This window comes from Petromyzon marinus, chromosome 54 (genome assembly GCF_048934315.1).
Source record: "Petromyzon marinus isolate PM22_M1 ecotype Great Lakes invasive population chromosome 54, UKy_Petmar_22M1.pri1.0, whole genome shotgun sequence".
Lineage (NCBI taxonomy): Eukaryota > Metazoa > Chordata > Hyperoartia > Petromyzontiformes > Petromyzontidae > Petromyzon > Petromyzon marinus.
This window is the reverse complement of record NC_133720.1, coordinates 3594565-3618544: the sequence shown is the minus strand read 5'-3', so window position 1 is coordinate 3618544 and position 23980 is coordinate 3594565. Positions and strand designations below refer to the sequence as shown.

Genomic DNA, 23980 nt, shown 5'->3' with positions numbered 1-23980 from the left:
CCTCGTGAGTAACGTGGGAACGCTGTTACCACCTCGTGAATAACGTGGGAACGCTGTTACCACCTCGTGAGTAACGTCGGAACGTTGTTACCACCTCGTGAATAACGTGGGAACGTTGTTACCACTTCGTGAATAACGTGGGAACGTCGTTACCACCTCGTGAGTAACGTGGGAACGTTGTTACCACCTCGTGAATAACGTGGGAACGTTGTTACCACCTCGTGAGTAACGTGGGAACGTTGTTACCACTTCGTGAATAACGTGGGAACGCTGTTACCACTTCGGGACGGCGTAGCTTTGGTGGTGGCGGTGTCTTTATGTGGCGGCCCAGGAATAGCGAGTTTATGTGATAGCCACTTGAAATGAATGTGTGATTAAATAATTCACTCGTATGAGTATCCATATCCAGTAAAGATGCGGCGACGTTGGCCCAACGTTGGTATGTGGGTCGACCAACTTTGGCCTAAAGTTCCAAGTTTGCTGGGTAATTACTTGGTGGCTACTAAAGTGATACCATTTAAGTTTGTCACGTGATTGTGCCGGGCCTCACCAAATTAAAGTGCAGCCTTCAAAGATGAATCACGCAACCTCTATGGCCTTTGCTGTGCAGAAGGTTCTTTACCCGAAACATTGCCAGGTTATGTATTTTTCCTTTTGCCGACCGTGCTGAGATGTCTATTAGGCTGGTGTGTGTTTGTTCTCTGTGTGTGCTTCCTCTTTAATGGGACTTGCAAAGCAGCGGGGGTTATTCCACTTCTTTGACTTTGTGCCACCAGTTGATATTCACTGTGGTGGTGTTGAATTTCTATCTCAAATCGAGGATAAGGTACAATTTAAGTAAGTGTCTATTTTGAACTTCTTTCGCACCGTATGCAGTCAAACGAATTGGAGGTGTGGGGGGGGGGACAATAAACTAAACACTAAAAGTAAATAACTGAACTGTAAATTATTACCCGGTCTCCATCAGTATATTTTTTTATCGTCTCCTTTATCTCTTCCAATCTTTTCCCAGTCACTGACATCTATCCACTAAGTCTTCCTTATTGATTCCGAGCGCTTCCCACAATGCAGCGTGTATGTTATCAACCTTTGAGTTTACCAGATGTAATATCACATGTGCGTGCTCACAGAGAACAGGATGGCGCGACTCCCATCATGCCTTGCAAGCGGGTTATGTGACGCCACGTTGCGTGTACAATGCTCTCGGCCTTTTCCAAACCACCGGCTCGGTGGGACCTCACGCGTGGCCGTATTATCGTTGGTGAGGCCACCAACCAAAAAAAGAGTTGAAAAATGCGGCCTTTAATGTGATCATCATCTCATCTTTCTCTCACTTCTTTCTCCAGCTTATGATTTCCACGTGATAAGCCACTTCGTCGGGATATCATTTGTGGCCAGGTCACTTCTGAAAAAGAGCTATATCGCTCAGTGGGCCCTACTCGGTAAAATAAAATGTAGTTTCATTGCACGTAATATAATGTTGGCGTCAGCCACTTAACATGTTCCAGTAGCGAAATATTCTCACCACCCGTAACATTTCTGCGTGTGTGAGACTATCCGATCAGTCAAAAAAACCACGAGGTTGTGTTTTTATTTTCTCTCTCCAATGTGGTGTTTTGGGATGTGTACCGCACGTTGTCTGGCACTGTCCATGACATTTCACCCCACGTGCCGGGAGCTTCTTCGCTTCCTCAAGTTTCGCGGCACGTGGAGAGAAACACTTGGACACGCTGCCGACAATGAATGCGATACAATGCCTGAATAAAACGCATCGGAGATCTGTACAGCACAGCAACAGCAGGGAGTATTTTGCAATTTGGATGATGTGCGTAGGAGGCATATTGTGGAAAGATCATCTTGAACAAGAATGATTAATTTGATCGTCACCGGGTAATTTTCAGACGATGCTCATTTGCGCTTGATCCTGGTGTGTGTGATGCCGTGTTGTGTGTGTGACGCATGTTGCGTGTGTGACGCGTGTTTGTTTCACCCGTGGAGGCACGATTGGGCATGTGGCGCATCTGCGTGCTCACGTCAATTGAGTCGTTTTCCATGAATATTTGGATGACGGTCAGAAAAAAAAAGCATTTGAATATTCCACAGCAACCGAAAGCTGATTCTGCGACATTATGTACAAGAACATGGCACGATGGACATTAGCAATTCTCAGCACATGTATCAGATTTGTAGTACAGTACTTCGCATAAAAATAATAGCCATCAACAGTGTCAATCGACTGCTAGGTAAAGGTCTTCCCACGTCGTGTTGGTCATGGGGGGGTTGTTTCGCCATTCTTCACCATGCTGGTAGGTGCGGATTGGTGAAGTTGAGGTGGGGATGGATTGGCAGGACCGGTTCAGATATCACTCGCCAGTAATGTTAGCCGTGGCCTGGAATCAAACTCTGGTCACCAGATTCAGAGTGAACCATGGCCTGACTGCTGCTCCACCACAATTTAAGTTCCATTAAAAAAAAATTACAACTGTGAAAATCTTAACGAGTTAACAATATAATAGCCAACTTAGAAACATTAGTGCAGTATTTATATATATACATCTCTCGAGATGAGGGCTTCAATGACATAAGAGATGGCGGTTATTGTCTCAATTGGCAAAGTTTGCCCAGTCATACAAATACGAGATTGCCACAGTCTCAGCCTTAACTGACAAAGCCACATAGATCAACCACACAGTAGAACCCCACTCCTCTTAACGACGGTGCAGGTAGTCCCCGACTTACGACATTTCGATCTTACGATGGCAATAGCGATATGACAAATTATAAAATATTTTTAATTTCGCACGGCAGGCAAACGCAGCAGCGTACGAGGTACGATACTGTAACTTGATCATCGCCATCCTCCTCTTCCGACAACTAAGTTAATGTAGCCATCAACAACCTGACATCGTTCAAGTATGCAGACGATGGAGAGAATCTTGGTGAGTAACAGTAGAATATGATACGTTACGATACGTTCAATGCATGTATGATACATGGCTTTAGCAATTTCATTTTAGGGTTGCCACGATACGATACATACGTTCCATGCATGTTAAAAGTTTTTTTAGCAGATAGGATTGTTTCCTGAAAAAAACTTTACGTGAAATTGCAGTTCATCAAGGTAGGCTAAGAATTTACCTTGTTTTTTACTTGAAATTTACTGTGCAATACAGTATTGTAATTAGTAAATGCATACAGTATATAGTTTATACAGTTCGGTACTGTACAGTGAGGGAAAAAAAGTATTTGACCCCTGCTGATTTTGTACGTTTGCCCACTGACAAAGAAATGATCAGTATAATTTTAATGGTAGGTTTATTTGAACAGTGAGAGACAGAATAACAACAACAAATCCAGAAAACCGCATGTCAAAAATGTTATAAATTGATTTGCATTTTAATGAGGGAAATAAGTATTTGACCCCTCTGCAAAACATGACTTAGTACTTGGTGGCAAAACCCTTGTTGGCAATCACAGAGGTCAGACGTTTCTTGTAGTTGGCCACCAGGTTTGCACACATCTCAGAAGGGATTTTGTCCCATTCCTCTTTGCAGATCTTCTCCAAGTCATTAAGGTTTCGAGGCTGACGTTTGGCAACTCGAACCTTCAGCTCCCTCCACATATTTTTTATGGGATTAAGGTCTGGAGACCTGCTAGGCCACTCCAGGACCTTAATGTGCTTCTTCTTGAGCCACTCCTTTGTTGCTTTGGCCGTGTGTTTGGGTCATTGTCATGCTGGAATACCCATCCACGACCCATTTTCAATGCCCTGGCTGAGGGAAGAAGGTTCTCACCCAAGATTTGACGGTACATGGCCCGTCCATCATCCCTTTGATGCGGTGAAGTTGTCCTGTCCCCTTAGCAGAAAAACACCCCCAAAGCATAATGTTTCCACCTCCATGTGTGACGGTGGGGATGGTGTTCTTGGGGTCATAGGCAGCATTCCTCCTCCTCCAAACACGGCGAGTTGAGTTGATGCCAAAGAGCTCCATTTTGGTTTCATCTGACTACAACACTTTCACCCAGTTGTCCTCTGAATCATTCAGATGTTCATTGGCAAACTTCAGACGCGCATGTATACGTGCTTTCTTGAGCAGGGTGACCTTGCGGGTGCTGCAGGATTTCAGTCCTTCACGGCGTAGTGTGTTACCAATTGTTTTCTTGGTGACTATGGTCCCAGCTGCCTTGAGATCATTGACAAGATCCTCCCGTGTAGTTCTGGGCTGATTCCTCACCGTTCTCATGATCATTGCAACTCCACGAGGTGAGATCTTGCATGGAGCCCCAGGGCGAGGGAGATTGACAGTTCTTTTGTGTTTCTTCCATTTGCGAATAATCGCACCAACTGTTGTCACCTTCTCACCAAGCTGCTTGGCAATGGTCTTGTAGCCCATTCCAGCCTTGTGTAGGTCTACAATCTTGTCCCTGACATCCTTGGAACGCTCTTTGGTCTTGGCCATGGTGGAGAGTTTGGAATCTGATTGATTGCTTCTGTGGACAGGTGTCTTTTATACAGGTAACAAGCTGAGATTAGGAGCACTCCCTTTAAGCTTGTGCTCCTAATCTCAGCTCGTTACCTGTATAAAAGACACCTGTGAGCCAGAAATCGTTCTGATTGAGAGGGGGTAAAATACTTATTTCCCTCATTAAAATGCAAATCAATTTATAACATTTTTGACATGCGTTTTTCTGGATTTTGTTGTTGTTATTCTGTCTCTCACTGTTCAAATAAACCTACCATTAAAATTATAGACTGATCATTTCTTCGTCAGTGGGAAAACATACAAAATCAGCAGGGGATCAAATACTTTTTTTTCCCTCACTGTAAATGGCTGTTTTGCTAAATTATCACCATTCTTTAAGACTCCTGGGTAGGGCTAGGCCATCTTCGACTTACGATATTTTCGACTTACGATGGGGTCGTCGTAACGCATCTCCATCGTAAGTCGGGGACTACCTGTGTATATAAGTCGGGGACTACCTGTAATTGGTTCCACGAAACCGGTCGTTACGCGATTTGGTCGTGAAGCGAGTATAGGAAATACACGCGCAAAGTTACCCCCTTTTTCACCCAAAAAACGTACTTTATAATATTGAAACAATGGATATTAATACATAAAGATACTAACAACAAATACGTAATATTAAAATAAACGTGGGTAATCAATGCATTATTAATATTTACTGCTCCTACAACAGCCCGTCGCTAACAGGGAAATGGTCGGTAAGCGAACACATCGGGCTCTATAGAGGCACTACACGACTATACACTACTATACACTACACTATACACTACACTATACACTAAACTACACACTACACTTCTATACACTACACTATACACTGCACTAGTATACACTACACTATACACTACACTATACACTACACTACTACACACTACACTATACACTACACTAGTATACACTACACTATACACTACACTATACTCTACACCATACACGACACTATACACTACACTACTATACACTACACTACTATACACGACACTACTATACACGACACTATACACTACACTATACTCTACACTGTACACTACACTATACACCACTATACTCTACACTATACACGACACTATACACTACACATTGGGCTCTATGGAGGCCCGTCCTTCAGCAATTAGTCGTTGACAGAGGTGGTCGTTAGGAGGGGTGCTACTGTGTGACAAAATAGATTTGCTCGGACAGCCCTGTGCGGTGTTGGCAGAATGTCCACGGACGTTGGCTGCCGTGTGTTTGTTAGCGTACGCCGGCAACCTTCGTAGCAACGACAGTGGACCGGTGTCTCAGTGGCTCGTCAGCAACGGCGCTGTGTACACGCGACCTTCTTTCATTTGGCGGCCGCGGCTAACATTGGTGGCGAGCGATATATCGGGACTGGTCCTTCCCCCCCCACCCCCCTTCTTCGCCAGGTATGGTTCCAACAAACCCCATGACCAACTTGGCAAGGGGAAGCCTTCATCCAGCAGTGGATTGATAAAGGGCTTCATGTTGTTCTTACAGGTGATATTTTTTTGCATCTTAAAAACGTACCATTTTATTGATCGTTAAAAAAAAAAGAATGTTCTCACTATAAAACACAAAATGTATTTGTTTGCCACTCAAATGTGTGGGCCTGCGTTGGAAACTGGTACCGGCACCACCACACGGAGCTGATTTTATTGCTCCCGTCTGTTAGGTGGATACCCCACTCTCTCGGACGCGTGTCGTCGCCGCTTGGTTTTCTAACTCCGTCGTTATTGTTCATCAACGGCCGTCATCCTGTCCAAGCCCCGCCTTCCTTCAGTTTGAGTGATGTGTCATTCACCGTCGATTAGCACGGTTGGCTACGTACGGTGCGAAAGAAGTTCTCTATTGCCAATCCTTGCGTTCGCGCTTGAACAGTCTTCCATCGGGTGGGTGCATTTTTTAGTTTCTAAGTCACAACGAGGCTGTAATATTCTAGCTGCTGAGACACGCGGCTTTCCACGTATGCAGGTGCAACTCACAAGTTGCGAGCGAATGAAACGAACGGACTAACAGCTTTATTACCAACAGCTAATCTCAAATCCAACACAGTGTGTGGAGGTCTTTGCATGAGTGTACTGTTCGTGTTATTGTCATGACGTACGGGAATTAAAAAAACCAGTGTAGGTCAAAGCGATTTCTTTCACTCAGCCAGTGAAGTAAATTCCACATTCATATGGCGAGACTCTTTCCATAGGACATCGACTGTTGACTTCCCCCAGAAAAGTTGGACTCATTTTATCGACCCAGGAGACATGATGATGGGCTGAGTCAAACCCCCTCCCCCCCCGAACAGGATGTGAACCCGCAACCTTCCGATCGCGAGCCGCTCGCTCTCTCCCGCTCAGCCACGCACGCGGCCAGCTTAGCAGACGTAGATACACAGGAGACGCACGGTGACCAAACACCGCCAAGGATACCTCGCTGACTCGGCGCCTCAACCGGTTACTCCCTGACTGGTGTGTGCGAGAAGCTTGAGTACTTAATTCGGTGTGCGTGTCCTCGCAGTGCTTTGGCAGTGTTAAGAAGTTAAATCGCAAGCACCGTTGCCCATATAATAGGGGATTTTTTTGTTGTTAGATCGACTAAATACGAATGTGTCGTACACACCTGACACCACCCAACACAGCCTGTTGGTTAAGGTTTGTCACGTAGACAAAACGTGGACAACAAGTTACTATTTCAACACACAGCATTTGCAATTTCAGTGACGACGTTTCAACGGCAATTATGACCAGCCTCATCATGGCGACACCCAAGGATTGGTGGCCGGGTTTAACGACCTCTCATGGATATTGGTCACAAAAGCCGACTACTTGTTAATGTGCTAAAGTATGATTGCGTCCGACTGTGAATTGTGCGCTCGGCTCAACGGAGTGTCTCATGCTCCACCGCTAATCCCTGCCGGATTATTATCGCGTTACCTTCTTTGGAAATGAAAATTGTGACGGCGAAACGGCCAGTGGGAAGGTTTGCGCGAAAATTTGTTATAGTCGTGGCGGCGGCTGCTGCTGCTGCTGATTTTTTTTTCTTCCAATTTGCACTGTGACACACATCGGGTCGGTTATTATTCACGTGCAAAGTGACTCGGCTTTCGGATGGAGGTCAGGGGTGGGGAGCTCTTAGTTATTTTGCGCCAGATAGGGTAGCGAATGCATCTCTGCAACACTTCGCCATTCAAGTGAGAATTGAAATGTCAAGGAGCTTCTGTCTGTCTCTCACGGAAGTAATAGGCGCCAACATATCAAGGCCTGTGCGTTTGCGTTCAATGCCAAAGCAATATATAACCCGTGAAACCAATTCATTCATGAAGAGTGATCGATTATTTCTTTTGTAGTCGATTCATTGGCAGCCATATTAAATGGGCATTCGGCATTTGTCCTGCTGGAAACTCCCCGAATTTCACGCCGTCTGTGGGATAACAAACGCAGCAATTCCAGTTCAAAACAAATAGCCATTATCCATTAAATTACCACTTTGCCAAAGGGTTTTCTGGAGCAAAAAATATAATGGCTGTGATGATGTCACAATTGTTGTAGTCCCGTTATATATTGTGAGGCTGACAATACGTCCGTTGTAAGCGTCATAGATTGTAAAGTTGCAATGATTATTGATTTGTATCAGGCTTATGTTGAATGAACCGCAGTTCCCATGAACGTCATTCATTGATTCGTCCTCCGTTGTTGAGGACTCGGTGGACCTGACTGAATGTCTCATCTCATCCACCGCACTGTGTCCAACAACCCACAACCACGCTCATTCACCCACTTGCTGCTCACGCTTACCCATTCACTCACCACACTGCAGGTAAAAATAACACGCTCACCCACCCACCCACTCAACCACTCACTCACCCACCCACTCACCACACTGCAGGTCAAAATAACATGTTCACTCACTCACCCACCCACTCACCCACCCAACCACACACCCACTCATCACACTGCAGGTCACAACAACACGCTCATTCACCCACTCGTTCACACCGACCCATTCACTCACCACACTGCAGGTCAAAATAACATGCTCACTCACTCACCCACCCACTCACCCACCCAACCACACACCTACCCACCAACTCAATACACTCACTCCCACCGTGGCCGATAATTTAACCCAGCCCGCAGGGTTCATAGTGCAATGTGCCATGTCACGGCGTCACCGTTCACAGTATGAGCATACAGGGACTCTACTTATGAACATTCGACTTATGAACTTTCAGAGATACGAACATACCTGTCCATATGTCATGTAGATGCCACATGAAGAACCAGTAGCGTCTACATCTGCAGAACGTGAAGAACCAGTGGCATCTACATCTACAGGAGAATATACAACTTTTAAAACCATTTCCCGTGTTTAGTGTGCATGCCGCACAACGTGTTGTGATTCGACAGGAGTAAAGTTGGACTTATGAACAAATCGACTTGCAGAACAGACCTCTGGAACCTAACTTGGTCGTAAGTAGAGGAGTTCCTGTATACAGGAATGTATAATTAGAATCTTTTATCGTGAACTTTCAAATTATAATTTGAATGAATTTCTCGTGGCATGCCTAGTTGGGTATTGAATAATTTGAAAAGCTAAACCAATTTCCCGAACGGGGGGGGGGGGGTGGGGGGGTAGTGGGATGTTTGCCCAGGAGGAGAGAATATTCCGTAGAGAATCAGTTTGTAGATAATGGTACAGTAGTTCTATTGATATTCTGCCTGGGCGAAATGCTCTAGAGTTACTTTGTTTTGAGTTTGATCTATGAACTCCGTTTTCATTGCCTCGTTTGTGAAATGTCGAAATGAAACAGGTGGCTTGGGGAGCTTTTGGGGGAGGCGGGGTAGATGGTGGGTGGGGGGGGTAATGTATGCACCTGATGACAAAGTCATCAGGATCTCCTGACATCCTACAATTCCAAAGCCAGCTGCTGGGTTCATACACGGGACAACAGCACAGCATGTGTGGGGTTGTCTCCCGTGCGCTCGGGATTCCTCCCACTTGCATTGCACGCTCACGAAACCATCGGCGAGAACACCTTTGCCACGTAGAGGACCGCGGGGCTTGGGCGATTGTTGCCGCTGGCTGCCTTCACGCTTGTCCGTTGTTCCTCGCCTCTCAGAGTCGTTCTCCCTCCCTCTCATCGAGAGTCACCAGCCAGAGTCCTTCGTTGCCAAGGCCCGCGGGCCACTGGCGGGTGGGCCCCCCTGGTGGCCTTTAGCGCGGCCCCTGACGTGCGTCCACCTCCCCGACAATACACGAATGTGAAAACACCCTCCCATCATCTTGGTGCTGTCACAAAGGCCCAGTGGTTTCAAATAATGCGTGGCGGCTCTCACACTTATGATGTCTCATCGGCGAAAGTGCACTCCCACCCCCCCCCCCCCGAAAACGTGTGAAGAACACTGAGCTCAGGAAGCACGTGTCAACAGCACGAGCAGAATCACGATGCTGTCTGATGATGATGATGGTGGTGGTGGTGGTGCGGTGGTTAGTGCACTGCGACATGTGAAGCTGGTTCTCCTGAGTTCGATTCCTGGTCACGGCTAACCTCGGTGTTGAGCGATGTCTGAACTGCTCCTCTGCGCACTCCTCTCACAGACCTGTGATCACCAGCGTGGTGAAGTACGGTCAGCCAATCCTCCGCGACCCACGGCGGCATGCACGGTCGGCTACATAGTACGGTGCGACGGTGCGAAAGAAGTTAAACTCTTATACATCGGGAGGCCCTCATGAAGCATTGAATGTCGTTTGAAAAATTAAATTAATGGTTGCTATTTTTTTCATTACTGTGTCCTGTCATGGGCTTTTGTGTCAATGCCCGAAAAACAATACGTTAATTAGTTGTATCTTTCGCACCGTGGGTTAACCCAACCGTGCTGTTTGTTGTCCTATCGTGGGCTCTCGGTGTCGGGGATGCTCTAAAAACGAAGACATTAATAATTGTCGTCGTTATTGTTTTAACTGCCCTGTCAAGGCCTTTAACGCCCCGGTGTTGTTGAGCCCTATTACCATTTAGTGTTTGCAAAGCCCATCCTGAAAGGGGTTTGACACATTTTCAGTCAACTTTCAATTTCCTCTCCCCCACACCTCCCCTGCCACCCCTCGCCGCCACCACCACCACCACCATCCAAATCCTCCTTTGTAAAAAGCACACAGAAGCATGCCGGAGTTTTAACTGCCTGTCATTTGTTGTTTATGGCAGCTGGGGCTGCAGTTTGTGTGCCGTGTGTTTGGGTTGGCAGGGGGGGGGGGGAGTCGCCCGCCAGGTGTGTGGTAAATTATAGCGGGGCTGGAGTAGGGATCTGAAAGAGTGCGTTATTTAACCGCAGCTCAGCACCCGTTCTGTGTGTGTGTGCGCGTGTGTCTGTGTGTGTGTCTGTGTGTGTGCGCGTGTGTCTGTGTGTGTGTGCGCGTGTGTCTGTGTGTGTGTCTGTGCGTGTGTGTCTGTGTGTCTGTGCGTGTGTGTCTGTGTGTGTGCGTGTGTGTGTCTGTGCGTGTGTCTGTGCGCGTGTGTCTGTGTGTGTGCGCGTGTGTCTGTGTGTGTGCGCGTGTGTCTGTGTGTGTGCGCGTGTGTCTGTGTGTGTGCGCCTGTGTCTGTGCGTGTGTGTCTGTGTGTGTGTGCGCGTGTGTCTGTGTGTGCGCGTGTGTCTGTGTGTGTGCGCGTGTGTCTGTGTGTGTGCGCGTGTGTCTGTGTGTCTGTGCGTGTGTGTCTGTGTGTCTGTGCGTGTGTGTCTGTGTGTGCGCGTGTGTCTGTGTGTGTGCGCGTGTGTCTGTGTGTCTGCGCGTGTCTGTGTGTGTGCGCGTCCACGGAATTGTAGCAGTTGGCGCCCTGCGCTACGAACTTGGCGGCCCGGGTTCGATTCCCGCTCACGGCCAACAGCAGTGACGATTATCTGAACCGGTTCTGGGCCTCCCCGAGGTCGACTCAGCCTCAAATGAGTACCTGGTGCAATGTGTAAACATCGCGACTCGGGAGACAAAGGCGTCCGGGCGTGGTGCTGGCTACCCCCACCCCCTCGTTTGCCGTGCCGGTCTTCATAGGTGCTACTCGCTAACAGCACTTGCCCGCCTATAGTTCAGGCTACACGGGGGGTTTTGTCTTTTGTGTGTGCGTGGGGGAGCGGTGGCGTTAGTGCTTAGTGTGTTGCGCTACGAACCCGGCGGCCCGAGTTCGATTCCCGCTCACGGCCACCAACACTGATGATGCTTATTTGAACCAGTCCTGGGCCTCCCCGAGGTCGACTCAGGCTCCAATGAGTACCTGGTACGATGTGTAAACATCGCCACTGGCGAGACAGGCGGCCGGGCGTGGTGCTGGTGGCCACCCCCACCCCCTTCGTGTGTCGTGCCGGCCTTTGTAGGTGCTCACGGGCAGCACTTGCTCCAACAGTCTGTTTGAAGGTTATACGGGGGATCTTTGTCTTTGTGTGTGCGTGCACTCATGCTTTGTGATTGGGGTAGAGCTAGGCAGTACCCGGATGTGGGGTGTTCACTTTAACCCACATGCACTCAGGTTTTTTGTATAGAGAATAGTACTGTAAGTGTTTTTATTTCATTTTGTATTCATTGCCTTACTTAGTTTTCCAGTCCCATTGTGATATTGCCATTGGTTCACTTCACACGAACACATTTGCTTTCGCAACTTGTGCAGGCAGCCTCGTGTCGGTACCCTTAATGTAGCCAAGAATATGCAGTAAACCCATTGAGACCCATTGCAAGTATGACCTTGGTCAGAGCATGGCCTGTGAAGTTGACATCAGAGAACTGCTTCAAAAGTCCTTTAAGGAGACCCTTTATCCACACTCGAGAAACACGTTTTATATGCCCTCCAAAGACCGTTCATTGTGTGTGTCAAACGGACACGTCTTTTTTAAGTCTCAGCACTGATATTTAGCCAAATTTAAGCGAAACGCCACAAATGGAGAACGTTAGATTGTGTGCCTTTTATCGGTGACCGGGGATGAGAGCGTCAACTCTCTCTCTCTCGCTGCACTTGAGAGCGTTGATTTCTCTGTAACAACAAAAACAAGTGTGCGCGGGTTTCTAAGGCGCAAGACCCAAAGACTCAAAACGGCAAGCGGCCAGTATATGGATGTCAGAAACCCGCCCCCGTTGTTTCGGCTGCCGCGCGTTGGAGAGGTCGAATGGCCAGCGTGCATTGCCTACTACGATGCCCGCGGGCGGCACCTGCAGCCGACGACGCAAGGATGCGTTAACGCCTGCACGCGCAGGTAGCTGCTTCCGGCGCCTTCGCTGCAAAACGGGCGACCGAACTTTGTCGGTGAAGCCCCAAGGGGCTCGTTGCAGCCGCAGGTGCCGCTGATGAGCAGGGCGTCCCCCCCTCCCCCCCGCCCGTCTGCGCGCGTTTTGTGACCAAGGTCTCCGTGGTGTCGTGCGCGTTGTGACCGGGCTGGAGCCACTCGCTGGCTCTCACCGGGGGTCAACACTCCTTGTTTTTTTTTCCCTTCCAATTCTCAATTTTTTCGAAAATATTTTTCTGCGGTGTTTTTACACTTTTGTGAGCGTTCGACCAAGTGCGCCACTGCTGCTGCTGCGAGGTTTTGTTGCCAGGCTAGCGCGTTCGGTGTGAAATGGCCGACGCCTGTTGCATAAGTTGCCCTTCATAATGAGCGCGCGCGTACTTTTGCGTAGCGACGGTATTCCACAGTTTATAAGATGCCAGGTGGGGGTTGGGTTGGGGGGGGAGGCAAAGTAATCCACACCCCGACGTGTCGTCCTGGAAATGCAGGGAATGGGGGTGTAAAATATAAAATGAAAGAATATACACAGAGAGTGGGGGAAGTGGGAGAAAACGCGCATCTTGTCATCTGGAGAAAGATGATATTGAGAAGAGCCGTCGTCCGGAAGATGGTTGCGAAAGCGTTGCTTTGAAACGGTGAGAGATGTCTCTAGGAAGGTGATTTCTGAATGGCTGGTGGTGGGCTTCTTGTATCCTCCGGTTCGGTGGTCTTCACTAATTTTCAGAGGGGGGGAGGGCCACTTTTGCCAATAGGGGCATCATCTGGTCGGCTATCGCATACAATTTAAGTCAGCTGCAGTGACTTACAGAGCTCAAAACGGCCTTGGTCCTCAGTACCTGCGGTCCCGTTCTGGCCCCCCAGACTACATCTGGTAGAGAGATACATGCCTTGCTCTCCTCAGGCCAAGCCCTGCTGGCAAAACCTAGAATTTTTCATTCTCCGCTGTGCCCAAGATGTGGAACTCGCTTCCGCCGGCCCCTCAGATTGGCTCCGAGTATCGAAAGAGTTCAGGAAACTGCAAGACAATTTTTTTTTCCATTTAGCTTTTCCTCGAGTATGTCCTCTCATTTTTATATTATTATATGCGTCTTGGTTTTATAGGTAGGACTACCTTCGTTTGATTTATACTGTAAGGTATCGTGATGACCTCTTTATGAATCAGTGTGAGGGCCGCCACTCATTATTTGAAACCATTGGGGGTTTGACAGCAGCACGGTGATGATGATGATGGGGGGTGTTTTCACATGTTGTGTATTGTCAAGGGCCGCACTTAAAGGCCACCAGTGGCCCGCGGGCCTTGCAATGAAGGACACTGGTCTGGATGAGAAAGTCTTATTAGAGAGAATCATTTTCTTGTAGATTATTTTAAACAACTCGATTTTTTTTCAGGCCACCTACCAGGAACTGAGACACGGCCCCAACTTTTTATTTTGGGGCACCGCAGTGGCGCAAGATATTATCTACCTTGCCTGGCATACAGGAGGTCATGGGTTTGATCCCGTCCCCTGATGCCTCTATATTTGGAGTTTGCATGTACTCCCCGTGGTCGCGTGGATTTTTCTCTCCTGGTGCTCCGTTTTTTTCGCTTCGCATTTTAAATCAATGTCGCGCGTTCAAGAGTATATTTGCCCGCGATACATTTCCACGAGATCATGACGAGCCACTTTGTCGAGCTATCATTTGTGGCCGGGTCGCTTGTGAAAAATAAAAGAGCTATAGCAGCTCGGTGGGCCTTGCCTGGTTGGTCGTAAAATAAAAATAGTTAAAATAAAAAATAGTACAAAAATTAAGGAAAAAGAGTACACCTACTCCCCCACCCCCTACCGCTCGCTCAGTTGCCACCTCGGCGTCACTTGCCTCGTCACGTGACAGCGGCAGCGGCGGGAGCTCAACCCTCGCCTCCGACCAGAACGTGCGGGAACGGACGCTCCTCTCTCTCTGCTCACCCGCGATGTCGACCGTGGGGGCCAGACAGGCGGGGGGGGGGGCGTTCACAGCGAGCGGTTTCCTCCGTGTTCGCTCCACCGCAGAGGAAGGCATGCACGGGCCATCTGGCAGGAACATTGCGTACCCCCCCCCCCCCGACTCACAAGTGCAGTACCAGAAAACAAGATCCTCCTCGGAAGACCGGGGGGGGAGCTTTTGCACCCGACAATTCGTTTGCCGGCAGCGTGATTGGGAAGCATTCGCTGGCCAGCCGACCCACGTAACACCCTGGATGTGTGAATGTAGCATCAATCTGGCATAGCCACCTGATGTTTTGGATGCCGCGGTGGCGAGATGTTTGCTACCTCGCCCGGTATACAGGAGGTCGTGGGTTCGACGCTTGCTGTATATTTGGGGTTTGCGTGTCTCTCCCCGTGGTCGCGTGGATTTATTTTCTCCGCGTCCCCTGGTTTTCCCCTCCACATTTAGAATGAATATGCGTTTAGAGTATGTGGCTGCTGTAAATGTCCACGTGATAATCCACTTCGTTGGGCTTTCATTTGTGGCCATGTCGTTTCACTCGGTGGGCCTTACCTGGTAAAATATAAATAGTTCGTATATTGCAGCCACTTTGTCATTTCACTACCAGATGAAGGCCTCCCCATGTTGTCTCGGTCATGGTCAGTTGTCTGGCCATGCTTCACTATGCTGCTCAGTGTATGTATGTTGAACTTTTGCACCGTACATGGCCAACCACGCTAATCGGAGGTGCGGGGGAAGGACAAATAGGGAGCAAGGGGGGGGGGGTGCCCAGGACTGGTTTAGATATCTCTTGTCGCTCATATTAGCCACGGCCGGGAATCGAACTCGGGCTGCAGTCACTACCTATGAGATCTTCACTCAAAAGTGCTCTAGAGGAGTTGTACACCCCTAGCTGCCACTGATATTCAGTGGCCTAAAATATGGCTCTAGGGTTTGGTGTTACATGTTATTTATGTAGTTTATTGTAAAAAAATTCGGTCACAGTTCCTATGATCACTGTTACATTGCATTTATGGCTTTATTTTGGTGATTTCGAAAACGGTTTTTTTGGTTTTGGCCATGCTTTTGTTTATTGTAGTACGGAGTTAGCCTTAATCTTAGTTGTCTTGTGGTTGTTGTTGTTTGACTTGCATCCCACTGGGATTTTTGCACACAGCGTTGGTGTACGGTGCTATTTCAGGAATATTTTGCCGTTTTTTTCCCTGGATTTTCTGTTTGCACAGTCACATAATCACTTTAAGATGTTTTCCTGTTCATGTTTTTGTTTGTTGCGGTTGCACCCGATTCAAGAGCCGAATGGCTCACAGGGCTATACCAAAATAAATGGAACTATGGAACTATGAGACAAGCGTGTAAGGCCGTCTAGACAAGACTCGGAGCATTGTGCAATGCAGTCTTCTGGTCACGTGACGCGCTCGCAAGTCATGAAACCTTCCTGCTTTCTGAGCAGCGCACCATTGCGCCTTTACACACATTCCTGTTGTGGTGTGCTTTCTTAGTCGTTCACGTAGCGTTTTGGAGTTTAATCTCGTCGATTGACAATGGCTGATGATGATTATTATTATAATAATTGTGGACAGTGTTATCCCCTCGCACGTGGGATTTTTTTTCCCATGTGCTCCGGTTTCCTCCCACGTGAAAGTACTGATTAATTGGCCAATTACGCCTTCACACACACACACATAGGACTGCAGAGCTCAGGCAGTTGTTGGCGCTGGCTCGCCGCTTTGTCTGTTATTATTCACGCCTCTTGCGTCTCTCTCTGTCTCTACGAGAGCGACGCATCACAAGTTGACGTTATTACATCCTTCCCTGCGAAATCTCCTGGTTTTCGCACGACGGCGAATGGCATCTGGTTTGCATTACTTCGGACACAGGGAGCACATCCAATGTGTCTGCAGTGTTTTGATTTCCCCCCCCCCCCCCCCCCCCCCATTGCCTTGGGCAGTTTCGTCTCCCTCGAAAACCCACAATTCTGGCCGCGAAGTTTATTTTGGCTGCTATAAATGTCCGTTCAGCACCTTCTGTGCATGTCGATTACGTTTGGGTGCTGCTGTGGGCGTGTGTTGTTTTTCATTACCGCCACCTGAGTCGAAATTTCGGTGTAACTTGCGAGTTTTGTGTTTCCACGGCGTTTTCACTCGGGCGTGGAAAGTGCAAGTGTGTGGGATTCATTTGTCGGCACAAATTAGCCTCTTGTCGGGTTCTGCCACCAATCCCCCCCCCCGCCCTCCCTTCACCTGTTTGGTGCCTGGCATTATGATTTACATTGCAGGCGAGCTGGCGCGATCAGGATGGGGATGGTTTAGTTTAAAATTTTTTTTTAACCTTTTCCTGTACTTTTCACTCCTCTCGTGTGTCGCCGTACTTTGTTGTTGTTGTAACGTTCTTACCCCGTGCCATTGTGAAAAAAAAAAGAGCTTCGTGGCTCATCGGATTCCTCCAGGCTAAATGATGATTCCGATTATGGTTACACGAATTGAATCGATTACATCGATTTAGCTTAATCAATGACTTAATTTGTGGTTGATTTATTTATGCAAAAAATTCGTGCAATTGGAAATCCGAATGGTGAACGCGGCAATCGGTAAGCCTGGGTTGCCGGGTTCATCTTACGATGTGCAAACCATGGCGCCACCGTCTGTTGCATGTAAGACGCTTCGCATTTACAATCTTAATATGTTGTGTAACAATGCCACTTGACTGTGTGTCTGTGCGTGTGTGTGTGACTGCGTGGAGAGTGGTAGTGTAGCGGTTAGCGCGCTGCGCTACAAACCCTACGACCCGAGTTCGATTTCCACTCACGGCCACCAACACCCAGTGACGATTATCTGAGCTGGTCGTGGGCCTTCCCCTGGGTCGACTCGGCCTCTCCACGAGGGAGCCAACAGCGGCAGGGCGTGGTGCTGGCCACCCAAGCCCCTCGTGTGCCGTGTCGGCCTTTATAGGTGCCGCTCGCTAACAGCACTTGCCCCGAACAGTCTATTACAGGCTATATGGGGTGGGGGTGGGTCTTTGTCTTTTACGCTACATATAGGGCTGGTGTTATAAATATGGAATCAGCTGAATGATTAAAGGAGTGCGGCTGGGCCACGTGAAGTGTAGGACAGAATGCCCTCTACCCCGTGCACATGGTCACAGTGTACGTCATTCAATGCCAAACCGGATTCTCGCGATGGCCTTGTGCTAATGAAAGACATCAATTGTTTGCTCAACATTTATTTTTGTAGTTGTTTCTCACCCACCCCTATTTTATCCCGATTATGCCACCGCCGTCACGCCACTTAAGCATCCACAGTTATCTCAGCGCAGGGCAGCGTTGATTTTTTTTTTCGTGTTGGGGAATGGTTGCCACCAAAGTAGATATCATAGAGCTACCTCGTGAGATCCTTTTAAATTATCCTCTGCTCCACAGAGTAACGGGCAAACCACTGCCTGGATTCGAACTCAGCTGTGCCAGTTCCAATGCTCTGCCAGCCTCTCAATACAAACTCCTTCGATTTATCATCACCGTCATCAGCCATGGTCAATCTGCTGCTGGCTGAAAGCCTCCCCAATCCACCGCCACCATTCATGGTCATTGCGATGTAGCAATCCGCCTAGCACCCGCTCGCGAACTGACGTAATCGCTCCGTGAGCGTCTTCAATTTGGACGCGTCGTCTTGTCTGGAGTGGTGTGAACTTTGCCAGGCCTTGGTCTAGCCAATGAGGGCCGGTTGCTCAAGACGTTGTCAGATCGATCGGTAACGCAGCGCTTTTTCTAACCTCTTGTGAGTGGACAGGGCCCGTAACACTTCGTTCTCGCGCGGTGCATTCACAGCGAATATGCTGGGCATTAGCGCGCCGACTTGAACACGCCCGTGACCTGTGCGAGGCGTAAAATTACACCGCGATGATGATGATGATTCAAGCGCGTGGCGACGTGCCCGCCCGGTGGGGTGAACTAAATGGCACTTTGAATTTTTTTTTCCGCCGTGAAATACCGTGGCTTTGTTTTAATTCTCCGCCGCTCGACAGCGTGTCCTGCGCTAAATTGAACGTACTCGGGTGGGGGGGGGGGAGAGGCCTTGAGTTTCAGAGGCACGGTTCTAATGGAGGGGGGGGGGGGGCACGACACGGGTGACGGTCGCTCGGCGCGTTTGTGTGTGGGGAGCGGTGGGGTAGCAGTTAGCGCGTTGCGCTACGAACCTGGCGACCCGTGTTCGATTCCTGCTCGCGGCCAAGACCGGTGACGATTATCTGAACCGGCCCTGGGCCTCCCCTAGGTCAACTCAGCCTCAAATGAGTACCTGGTGCGATGTGTAAACATCGCCACTGGGGAGACAAAACCGGCCGGGCGTGGTGTTGGTCACCCACCCCCTCGTGTGCCGTGCCGGCCTTCATAGGTGCTCGCAAACAGAATTTTCCCCAACAGTCTGTAGGCTATACGTGGGATCTTTGTTTTTGTTTTCGTGTTCATGGTGGGGGATGGGGGGTGGGGCACCAGCGCGTGTCTCCCCCGATAATTTACGCTTCGGATTTGCATCGCAGTCAAATGTTGATGATGGTGCGATCAATTTTTGGTCAGAAATCATCGCAGTCTCGGATAGGCCAGCAAGCCGGGCCATTCACCCGAGGTAAACTTTGTACGTTAAATTTTTGTCATCATCATCATCATTGGCTGCAGCAGCAGCAGCGGCAGCAGGAGTTGCGGCCATATTTAGTCCCCTGCTGGATAAATGACTCCCCAAATCCGCCACCATTTCTCACACTCCAGCAGTTTAGTGTTGTCGTCCTTCCCCCACGCCTCCGATTGGCACGGTTGGCTTCGTACGGTGCGAAAGAAGTTCAACGTACGTACAATACATACAGCAGTGGACGTCCTGTGGGATTAGGCCGTCTGCCTTTTTCGCGAAGTCGTCTTGCCCAGATGCACTTGCCCACGAGTCGTTTGGTGAGAGTGGATCCTTTTACTTTTCAGAGTACGCACTAGAATATACGCACGTCTCCATTGGCCGCCGCGACGCCGTCTCTCCCGGGTCGTAGAAAAGTAAGGCGGTCTACGAATATAAAAGATAAGATCAGGGCCGCTTCACCGTTCTTGACCGCACGGCTCGGTTGGCATTGGTAAGGTGAAGGCGGTGGGTGCCCATCACCCCCCACTGATGTCGGACGTGGCCAGCAATCAAAACTCGTATCCCTCGGTTTATAGCGCGGTGCGAGCTAACCCGACGCGCCCCCGGTGTAACATGCATCTCATTTATCGTTCTTTGTCTCTCCCCGTGCCCGCATGCGTGCGTGTATGCTTTCCCGCGTGTGCCCGTGTCCGCGTGCGTGTGTGCCCACGTGCCGCTCTAGATGTTGACGACGTGGCGGGGTTCCCGGGCCCTGGCGGTGGGGTGGATGCCGTGGGTGCGGCCACAAACGCGCCCATCGCCATCCCCTGCCACGCGTCCGCCTCGGGCCACGCCGCCACGTTCTGCTCCCCGCCACGGGCAAACCACGGCACGGTATGGACCCACCGCATTGGCCACCTGTTTGCGCGTGTGTACCTGGCGGCACGAGTTTGATTCCAGCTCACGACCAACATCGGTGATGATTGCCTGCACCGGTTTCTGGGCCTTCCGTAGGTTGGCTCGGTCCCAAATGAGTACCTGCTGCAATGCGTAAACATCGGCACGAGGGAGACAAAGGCGGCCTGGCATGTGCCGCTAAGAAGACTTGCCCCAACAGTCTGTTGACATGCTGTATGTGGGTTGTGGGTGAGAGGGTTGCTCTTTGTCTTGCAATATTGAAAGACAAGACAAGATGCAGTAGAGTCGTGGGGGTGACACACACTGTGGAGAGGCTGTGGGGGTTACTGCTATGTGGGCCTTACCTGTTAAAATTATAACGGTTCGCAGTTTTAGATTTTCCGAGCCCGTCATGCCTGCGTGCGCGTGCTCCTCCTCCGTTTGCTCAGGGCTACACCGGCCCCAGCGGCGAGCCAGGGGAGGTGACCTACAGCTACCTGCAGGGCCCCGGCGGCTCGTCAGGCGCCCCGCCGGCGGGGGGTGCCGGCGGGGCGGGGGGCCCCGGCTCGCGACAGCAGATGCCGGTGTTTGAGTGCCCCAGCATCCAGATCACGTCCATCTCGCCGCGGCGCCACGACATGGACGTGCTGGAGGAGGGAGGGGCCGGCGGCCCCGCTGGCGGCGGTGGCGTGGACGGGGCGAGGGCCCTGCACGAGGGCAGGGAGAGGGGCAGGTGGGTCCCCGTGGTGGCGAGGTGTTGTCTCCCTCGCCTGCTATGCATGAGGTCGTGGGTTTTCGATCCCGCCCCTGACACCTCTTGTATATTTGGAGTTTGCGTGTCTCTCTCTCTCTCTGTCCGTGGTGAGATGCTATCTACCTCGCCCAGGTATGCATGAGCTCGTGAGTTTTCGATCCCGACCCTTGACATCTCTTGTATATTTGGAGTTTGTGTGTTATCTCTCTTGCCGTGGTGGCCTGGATTTTTCTCCGGGTATTCTTGTGTTTAGTTTGTTGTCCCTCCCCTGCACCTCCGATTAGCACGGTTGGCTCCGTACGGTGCGAAAGAAGTTCCACATACATGCGTTTCGTGTATTTGGCTGTTGTAAATTTCCACGTGATAAGCCATTTCGTTGAGTTATCATATATGGCCCAGAGCTAATGGCTGCGTGGGCTTTACCTGGTAAAATACATTTTAAAAAATGTTTGGTTAATACGTCCCAGGGCCATCGTGGAAATGAGGTTACAACATAACCTGGTCTCTTGCTGGGTTCTCACCTGGTCAAACAAAATGAATTTAACTAAGCTGCCACGCACGCCCGTCAGGAAATGGGTGGACGCGGTAAACACGGTGGTAAAATTAATATCGTACGCGGTGAGACCTCAACGTAACGTCAACGCGACCGTGTCATTAGTGAGCAGCAGGGCCACGCGCGGAGACGTGGAGATAGGAGCAGTGCGGGGAAGAGTGGCGTGAGAGGTGGGGATGATCGGAGTGAGATGTGGGGATGAGCGGAGTGAGATGTGGGGATGAGCGGAGTGAGATGTGGGGATGAGCGGAGTGAGGTGTGGGAGGTTAGTGGCATGAGAGGTGTGGAGTGACATGAGGTGGGGTAAGATTTTTGAGATGCGCGGAGTGAGAGGTGTGCGATGTGTCGAGTGCGACGCGGGGGATGAGCGGCGGGGTGAGGTGTGGGAGAGATCGGTGGAGCGAGACGTGGACGACGTGTCGCTGCGTTCAAAACGGAGGTCCAATCGACGATCCTCACGGAGGAGGGGCCCCCCTCCCCATCCTACCCCCCCCCCCCCGTCGTACCCCCCTTCCCACCAGAAGCCGCGACCAGCTGTACCTGTCGCTGGAGCACGGCTTCTACCGCGAGTCGGCGCTGAGCCTGAGCCCGGCGAGCAGCGTGTCGTCCCGCAGCTGCTTCTCCGACGCGTCGTCGCTGGAGTCGTACTCGTACGCGTGCGACGACGTCGAGGCGGAGCTCAACGAGGCGACGTCGCGCATCGGCCTGCACGCCGCGTCGCCCCTCTCCGCGTCGCCCCTCCCCTCGCCCGGCGGCTCCCCGCACCTCGGTTCGCTCGACGAAGCCTGGGCCCACCTGCCACACCAGCAGCACCAGCTGCAGCTGCAGCAACAGCAGCAGCAGCATCAGCAGCACTACCATCAACAGCACCACCAGCAACAGCAGCCTCCGTCCTACGGCACACACCTGCAGGTGGGCAGCCAGAGACATCTGTGACGTTATTGGCGCGTAACAATTGTACGTTGTCGTTGTAATGCAGAAGTAATCTGGACGGGTTTACTGTCCACATTACTTCTGCCTCTGTTATGGGTTTGCTGTGACCCGCGTAGATCACCCTCCCCCCCCCCCCGCAACATTTAAATGGATTGAACCGCGTGCAGAGCAATTGTTGATTTGTCGTTAGCCGCGTCTCTAAGCTGCGCGGAAACATCACGCGCCAGGCACTCTCAGTAAAGTACTACACTGGACTGTGCAGTATTATTATGTTTAACACGTAGGCTTTCGCAACCAATATTATTCATAATAGAGGTTTTTGGGTTAGAGCGCGGCCAATCAGTAAGGGATTTGTCACGTATACAAAACGCCAAATAGTTCACTACTTCAGTCCACCGGTGTGTTGAAGAGTGAATCCACGACATTTTCTGGCAAATCGCCCGATGATGCTGGATGTAATTACCAGCGAAACGTTGTACTCAGATTGTAAATGTTGTGGATTTACTCTTCAATACACCGGTGGGCTGAAGTAGTGAACTATTTGGCGTTTTGTTTACGTGACAAATCCCTTTCTGATTGGCCGTGTCGGGTGGTGGAGGGTTTCGACACATTCATACTTACGCGATCTAACCCAAAAACCTTTATTATGGGGACAGTATTGTTATGCTCTGCGGTGCTGCACACTAACTTATGTAGCATTGCATTGTGGGTTCCATGCTTCGCTTGTGATTTTCGCTGTTTATATTTGTGTTTTTTTTCCACTTTTTATATTGCTTATTATATTTTTATAATATAAAAAGCAATCGCATGTTTTTGCCCGCTACAACATCAGGTGAATCAATCGGTGATCTCAGTGTATATGTCTATAACAACAACAACAACCGCCATTCGCCACTAAGTGGCGGTGACGTCACCACGACGCTTGTGCCAGGCTATGTGCACCCTGAGGCCACGTGAAGTGTCGAACGCCCGCTGGCAGGAGGTCACGGGGCAGACCCAGGTGCCACGGGTCGACTGACTGAGATGACTGGCTGATGCACCACCTGTGCCCCCTACTGTGCCAACCTGCTGTGCTTTAGCCACCTGGCGCTCCGCTCGTTGTTGTGAGCGTCGCTCCTCCGCCCTCCGTTGTTGTTGGAGGGCGACTACCTCCAACTGCCCAGTAGCATCCTTCACGAGCCTCCTCCACAGAGGCCGATCTTGACACCGCTGGTACCAGTCATCGGCAAGTCCACTCAGCTCCACGTCCTCCTGTACCACATCACTCCATCTCTTCTCTAGCCCGTGCCGTGCCCGCTTTGCCCCCTCAATCCGGCCGAACAAAAGCTGTTTCGGCATGCGGTGGCTGGGCATGCGGGCTACATGACCCAGCCATCGCAGCCTTGCCCGCCGGAGGAGCTCACCGATGGGACCTTGCCCAGATCTTTCAAGGATTTGTGAGCTCCTCACAATCCAGTCTGGTTAAACCCAGGATGGATTGTAGGCAGGCCAGCCTAAATGTTTCT

At 50.2% G+C, this 23980-nt stretch overlaps 1 protein-coding gene across 2 annotated transcripts in view; it reads left to right on the top strand.

Moving 5' to 3' along the window:
- The window catches only part of LOC116954089 (nuclear factor of activated T-cells, cytoplasmic 3-like), a 148431-nt gene that overhangs the window by 35791 nt on the left and 88660 nt on the right, over positions 1 to 23980 (top strand). The window contains exons 2-4 of one of the 2 annotated variants that reach the window (XM_032974516.2): positions 20081 to 20232; positions 20685 to 20968; positions 22067 to 22454. In XM_032974516.2, the coding sequence (XP_032830407.2) occupies positions 20081 to 20232; positions 20685 to 20968; positions 22067 to 22454 (824 nt within the window). Of the gene's footprint in view, positions 1 to 20080; positions 20233 to 20684; positions 20969 to 22063; positions 22455 to 23980 lie in introns of both variants that reach the window. The other variant, XM_032974515.2, reaches the window with a different exon arrangement.